The 7361-nt window shown below is 34.4% G+C and overlaps 1 protein-coding gene across 1 annotated transcript; it reads right to left on the bottom strand.

Moving 5' to 3' along the window:
• Positions 1 to 5698: 5698 nt before the first annotated feature.
• Positions 5699 to 6286, bottom strand: LOC125818635 (uncharacterized). The gene is made up of 3 exons (XM_049498144.1): positions 6152 to 6286; positions 5913 to 6086; positions 5699 to 5818 (listed from the first exon to the last, which is right to left on the bottom strand). Exons 1-3 carry the CDS (start codon positions 6254 to 6256, stop codon positions 5795 to 5797), a joined length of 303 nt encoding a protein of 100 aa, XP_049354101.1. The 5' UTR covers positions 6257 to 6286; the 3' UTR covers positions 5699 to 5794.
• Between the last annotated feature and the right edge of the window lie 1075 nt (positions 6287 to 7361).

The following is a 7361-nucleotide window of genomic DNA, read 5'->3' as shown; positions in this document are numbered from 1 at the left end:
GGCGGAGCCAAGATTTTCATCAAGGGTGTTCATACTTTAGGAAAAGTAAAAAAATAAACCTTGCTGGTGAGATTATAACGATTGGAACGTCACTTTTGTACTGTAAAAAATGAATATAAAAAAAACATAACGCCTTAGTCTATGCTCGAACCTAGGCCCTTGAGGCGACTTTTTTCTCTTATAAATGAAACTAAAAAAAAATAAACAAAACACCTTTCTCTAGGCTTGAACCCAAGACCTTGAATCAACTTTGAACGACCTTAACCATTGAGCTATCTTTCTTTAGTATGTTAAGACTGTTCAACAATTTATATATATCCAAAACTATTGATATTTAACATATATACTTGCAAAAAAAATTCGACGAAGGTTGTTCATCAGACCACCCATGCTTAAGGTGTAGCTCCGCCCCGGCCAAATACACCCTAAGGAGAATTTTTTAACTTAAAATTAAGGAGCATTTGAAGTTATATTGCGTGTCTCATCATTGAGTCAGTTTTTTTTTTTGGCATTTAGCCTTTCTGTCATAAACAATAATATTCCTAATAGTTTGAAAATGTACACACACCTTTATGTTTTGAGAAAATATTTTGAACTTGAAAAAATAGATCATGAATCAAAGAAACAATTATTTTAATTACAAATGTTGACTACTCAATGACCATATTTTGATGGAAAAGAAATTTGGAGGAGAATGGTATCTGAATTCTCAAGTTAAAGATAAAGTTGAAACGATTTAAATTGTATTTTACATAAATCTTCTCTACGAGAAGATGTTGAACTTGTGCCAGCAAAATTATCACTTCATTTGAGATACTCCTCAAACAAATTTTTCATCTTCAGTTCTATATGTAAAATTGTTTTTAAGCCAAAGTTGATTTTATTAAAAACAAAAGAGGTTCAATATTTAGAGCCCGTTTGGATTGACTTAAAAAAGTAGCTTTTAAATCAAAAATAAAAAGTCAAACTGAAATGACTTTTAAGTCAAAATAAAAAGTAGGGGGAGACCTACTTTTGGTTTCTAACTTATTTTAAGTCATTTTTACCTTGCCAAACACTTCATAACTTATTCTAAGTCATTTTTGACTTATTTTAAGTTATTTTTTATATTTGTCAATCACTTCCAAAAGTAAAAAACTGACTTAAAAGTAGGTTTGACCGACTTTTAAGCCAATCCAAACGGGCTCTTACAAGGGAATAAGCCTAAAAGTAGCCCATCCCAGAAAAAAGGAAAAGGAAACAAATCAATCAAAAGAAAACAGAAAAGGAAACAAATCAATCAAAAGAAAACAGAAAAGGAAAGGTCACAAAGCTCTAGACCATTTCCAATACAACCTTGGATGACTCCAAGCTGCTCCATGGTCGGAGAAATCAACCTCTCAATTGAAGGTAGCAGTGAGAAGAGGATAGGAGATAGTTCAAATGCCTCCAATATATCGACATAAATTTAAATGGATTCGAGTTTGGACAAATTTCACAGAAGAAACTCAAAAACTCTCACAAGTGCCATGAAATTAGGTCCTTTGAAAACTTCTTCAACTCGGATCGATCAGATCTGTACCACAAACTGAAGTTAAGTGAGCAAAGCTTCCTCCTATTTCATCTTTGTGCACTGTTATACTTCGATTTAATTCATCCATGAACTTCTCTACAGGTTGAGCCCTAAAGAGGCTGATACCACTGCATAAGGAGGCAACATATGGATTCTATCTCCGCATAAACAATATATTGTAATTACATCCACTTATGCAAGTATGCTGGTACTGTCATCACCTTTTGATATTTCTTTGTCATTTATGTCGGGTTTTTCTTGTTTGTCTCAATTATGTTTGTGTAATGAAAAACATGTTTTGGATGTTTCTAATTCTAAGATTGGAAATTTGTGTTTTATCTAGGTGTAATATTGCTTTCCCTTTTGGTGCTAAATCTTGGAAATCTGAATAGATGATATCTGTTGTGCCTGCAAAAAGAAAAAACGAGTTAGCTAAATAATCTGCAAAAGTGTTGTCTTCCCTAAGGGTGTGCTCCACTCTTGCATCAACATTAATTCTCAGACCATTGTTTTTTCACCTTCACCCGACTACTCCAAGGAACCTCCCAAATTCCATTCAAAATCTTTTGGAGCATTAATGAGCCAGTCTCCAATATTACTGGTAAGTATTGATGCATTATACAATACTTCAGTCCTCTTCGCAAAGCCATTGCCTCAGGCATTAGAACTGAAGTTATTCCCAAACAAAAAGACTTAGCATGCATCAAATTTCCTTCATCATTTCTAATACAAAAGGCCCCAACACTAAGGCCACCAACTCCTTTTACTGAACCATCCGAATTACACTTGTAGGACCCTAATCTAGGCAGTCTCTAGTAAATCATCTTACGATCAATAAGGGGTGCATATTCAGTAAAAAAAGGAACCATCGGATGCCAAGTATTAGGAATGTTTTGCAACCAAGGATAGCTAAGAGTAGCTAGATGATATAATTTTTGTTGACCTTTATAACCATACCATAAAATGACATATTACCTCCATGAGAAATTATATTTCCCCTTTTCCAGAATTGCCAAGTGATAAATAACGAGACAGCCTTGAAGAGAGGTCTAAGCTTTGACGAGCAGTCCTTATTCCACCATTTATGTATAGTATCATTAAGGTGCAAAAAAAAAAAGTCCTTTCACATCAGTAATACAAGCAAACGTATTCCACAACTTCTTAGCCATAGAGCAAGTCATGAAAAGATGTTCAAAAGTTTCATGTTCTGAACTATTACAACAACAACACTTAACTTCATCCACCACTTTAATCTTGATAAGAACTTCCCCTATGAGTATTCTTTTTTTCCACAATCTCTAAAGAAAGAAAGAAAATTTGAAGGGAACTCCTTTCACCCATATCTTCTTAGCAATTTCTTGTTCATCATTTCCTTGTTTCAAAACCTTCCAAGCACTTTCAACCATAAATTTGAAGGGAACTCCTTCACCCAAATCTTCTTAGTAATTTCTTGTTCATCATTTCACTAAATTGTCTTAGATATATTTATACTTTTAAAGAATTACTCATTTATAATATTAGATTCATTGTATTAGGTTTAAGAAGGTCAACATATTTACATCCTTGAGCAGATTCACAAACCAAATCATTAAGCAGACTTTTAGATTCGTCAGGCTTATCCTTCATTCCAATGTCTTGGTTGCTAATGGGAATTGAATTGGAATTTGGTGGAGGGGGGAATTGAGTACTAGAATTGAGAGAGATTTGCTGGCCAGCCGCGGAAGCAGGCTGACCAGTGGCCAATATGGCCATGATCAATCAGAAATTTCTTGTAGCAGCGAGGGTTTTGCAGTCAAAACCCTATTGTAAAATTGAAGTTAAAATGAGGGATATAAAATTATCAAACAAACATTCATTTACAAATAATGTGTATCAAAATTTTAAAAAATTCGATGTAAATTTTAATTTATAAAATATCATGAAATAAACACGTTGAGAGAGACTAGTATTATATCATAAAAGCATGAACTCCATAAAATGAAAGTTAAATAATGCAAGCTTGTGAAAAACAATAACGTCAACAACTCTAATCATTTGCGTAAATACCTTATACCCCTAACCTAATAGAAACCCCTAACTAAAAACTTCATCACGCTACACTCCTTGCCGCGCTAACGCCCATTTCTGGACAGGTGCTAACGCCCATTTAATCTCCAACATGTCGCTTTTCTCCCACAAAACACTATATGCTTTGGCGAAATTGCTTGCCATTGTTTATGGATTTGCTTTTGACACCTTTCTTACAGTCTTACAGATACATTTAGCACTGCAAAAAGAAATAGATTATTGTTAGGATATACTACAATCTTAGCTGATATGTTAAGTCTTACAATATCTCTGGCAATAAATTTTTTACAAGTGAATCATTTTATTTGTTGTAGAATGATAAGTTTCGAAAGCAAATGAATGCTTACAAATAACAAGTTCAAACAAAATAATAGATATATCTATCTTCACCACCATATACAAGGACAAAAACTTGTCAAGAAGTATTTGAGAACATTGAGTCTGTAACCCAATAAAGAGAACTCCATACAAATATTGGATACAACACAAGTGTAACAACTAAGCACTCTCTTGGTGATGAAATATAATTTGAGGACTACGGGATAAACCAACAAAATATCACCACCCACCCTATTTAGCATGCCAGATTAATTACTGATATTGAGCACTCAACATAAAACTAAATAAAATGACATCATGAATCACAATATCAAGGGCAGGTAAGTTCCTCAATACAACAGAACTTCAATTACTCCAGAACTTTACCTCACTTTCTGTTAGAGCATCTACACCAAAGAGACTTAGAAGTAATTGTGTGGTAGATCCATTGTTAATGAGTGTCAGTAGTAACACACTTCCACCAGTGAGGAAAACGAACTGTACCATAAAGAAAAGAGTTACAGTTGCATGTCAAAGAAAGTTGATAGCTTAAGCTTCAACAGATGCCTAAAAACTACAAGTAAATTATGGCAATGGATCAACGACTTCCAAAAGCAGGGCAAATGAACTGTTGCTATATTGCAATTCTTCGTCAATAAAAACATACCATAGCTCCAGTCTCTGAGCTGAGATACTTTGGATCACCACTAGCATCCTGGAAATTAAGAGAGAAAACCATGTGTAGATGTTATTAAGTAAAAACAATTATATCATCCCTCTTCCCGCGCCTACATTGTGGATATGCTTGACAAATAAGTGAGAAAATGATCAGCTTCTTATGCTCTCAAACAATTATTTTAACCGCTTAGTCTGTCGCGTCAAATTAAATTGAAGCACTTCAATTCAATCTAGGAACAGAAAGCCTCCATTTTATTTTATTATTATTTTTATTTATTTACACTTTTATTTTATAGATTTATTTTGGGGGTTACCCACCAATAAAAGCAATCCGAAAAGTGCATCAGTACTTAATGGAGCAGAATACTGTACTGGTATCTACACGTCAAACACCTTATTAACTAAGGAATATATTTCATACCAGTACAAATCATACTAGATAAGCAAGTTATGTAAGTAAAAATAATTCTCAAGACAAAATGATATTCGGTGCACATTTGTATCCAATTGTGCTGATCCATTTCCTATCAGCCAGACACTTGTCAGCTTGGAACCCTTGGTGTAGAGTGTACACCCTGGTGTCTTCAATATAAAATGTAGAGAGATTGTTAAATGACTTCATGAGCCAACTCCCCAACTCCCAGATCCATGAAGACTTAGATTCCCTCCCATCAGAGTTGTGCAACAAAGAAACAAGGGGAAAAAAGGACCTCTTATGAACAAGAGGCACAACTCTCAAAGAGTAGGAGTTTGGCATTCCATGTTAATTAAGAAAGAAAAAGGACACATGCATGCATTGCGGTTAGAATCTGATTACATATAACCACTACTTGACTACCTACTGCATCAGCTTCTGTGAGCCATGTTTGCAATGGCAACAAACCACGCATGTGCATGTCTCGTCTCAAGAACAAGTCAATGCAAGGAATACAAAGCTTCATCCAAAACAATAGAATATAAATTAATAAAACAGCACACAATTATATATTGTCTTGAACTTAAACGAACAATCTTTCCAAAAGGTCACAATTGTTTTTTCTCCTTTTTACGCAACACTAGTATAGATGACCCACTTTCAATTCCTAATTTACTAGTAATAATGTCCAACATGACAAGAGCTATCAATGTAAAGCTAAAGCTTGAACCCGAGCCAACACGAATGTAGAGACTTCACATCTACTATATGTCCAAACCTCCCTTCGCCTACATAAAAGTAGAAGAGAGTTAGTAACTTGCAAATGCTGAAACTTAGTCATTAATCAATATAAAGTAAAAAGCAATGTATATCTCTCATTACCCTTGGCCTAACGATTGGGAAATCCAAAGAGTTATATAGATGAAGGCGATCCACCACCTTAACTTGAAAATATTCGTTCTCGCCATTCTTGACTGAAAGGGTAATATAGTACATGAAGTGTTTGATGCTATGTCCATTAACCTTGAGAATCTCATTAACCACATATGAAGTGCCCTAAAAGAAAACACAATCAGCTTTCTATAGATGAAAACTAGAAAGACAATGTGACTAGAGCATACCATTTTTTCATTGTAGTGCTCAATTGCCCGTCTAGCGAAATCCTTCATCTTTTCCATAAATTCAGGATGTTGTAAATAGCCTTGCATGGGAAACATGGAACTCATTGGAGCCGAACCAGGATAATCTTTGATGTCAAATCCCTATTAGAGACAAACATAAGTCGCTATTAAGAGTCGATAATCAGCTCAATCTTAATAATCACAGGAACAGAAGAGGAAATTTCGAAATCCAATCTTCAGGACTCTCCGAATTCAAATCATATGATGCTAGACATCCACACAACAAAAATTAAAATACTAGAGTTATCAGAAACTCTTTGCAATTTTAAGAGGGCTATCTATTGCTGTTTTTGCGATAGCAATAATTTTATCGCATTAAAAGAGCATCCGTATATCCGATGATAATTATCATAATTGGACTAACCCTAAACAATAATAGATAGTATAATAGTATAGTAGAGAAGAGGGAGAAATCGGTACCTCACTGTCATGGATTTGTTCAAAATACCTTATCCAGCAAGCTTTATCAACGACTGTATCACCACGAGAGTAAGGGCGATACCATAGTTTCTCCGTATCCCGTTCCGGCGTATCACATTCTGAAGAATTATCTTCGGACTCGCTGGATTCAGCATCTTCTTCATTCACCTTTTGTTTCAGCGAATCCAATTCCTCGTCATCCGAGTAAACAAATTTGTTGCCACCTCCGAATGTTACCAAAGCCTCCGGCAATGGCGGCGACGGCGATTCGTCGTCATCCGATTCTTCGTGCTCCGGCAATGGGACTGGCGGCATGACTACGGATTGATAGTTTATGATAGTCGGTAAGAAAGCAAAAACTCAATCACAGATAATTAATTGGGTAGGGCATCAATATTAGATTTTACGTTTTAATCCATTTAATTATTATTTTTATATTTTATAAATCTAATTTTCCATTACCTAAGACTTAATTCTAAGGAAAGTAGATATATTCAAAAAGTACAGATGATCTTTAATAAAAAAAATTATATTTATAGTTTGTGTAATTACTTATCAATTTTATGTTAAAGGGAATATAAACTCCCTTCATGTTAGCTTACGTTCATGGTTCTATCACGAAAATAGCCCTTTAATATATTTTAATCTATTCATATTAGCTAAAAGACATGTTTCTATTAAGAAAATATATTCTTTTTATAAATACTACTAACAAATAAAACAAAGAAAG

This window comes from Solanum verrucosum, unplaced genomic scaffold (genome assembly GCF_900185275.1).
Source record: "Solanum verrucosum unplaced genomic scaffold, falcon-dt-bn FXZP01000252.1, whole genome shotgun sequence".
Classification (NCBI taxonomy): Eukaryota; Viridiplantae; Streptophyta; class Magnoliopsida; order Solanales; family Solanaceae; genus Solanum; species Solanum verrucosum.
The sequence above is the reverse complement of the archived record's forward strand: the minus strand, read 5'-3'. Positions and strand labels throughout refer to the sequence as shown.

What these genes read in the sequence shown, in the direction of transcription:
- LOC125818635 (XM_049498144.1), bottom strand. Translation starts at nt 6,256, where the DNA reads ATGAGTTCCATGTTTCCCATGCAAGGCTATTTACAACATCCTGAATTT. An exon ending in AGCACTACAATGAAAAAATG is followed by an intron (nt 6,087 to 6,151) that starts GTATGCTCTAGT and finishes GTTTTCTTTTAG; the next exon opens with GGCACTTCATATGTGGTTAA. An exon ending in TCCCAATCGTTAGGCCAAGG is followed by an intron (nt 5,819 to 5,912) that starts GTAATGAGAGAT and finishes ACTTTTATGTAG; the next exon opens with GCGAAGGGAGGTTTGGACAT.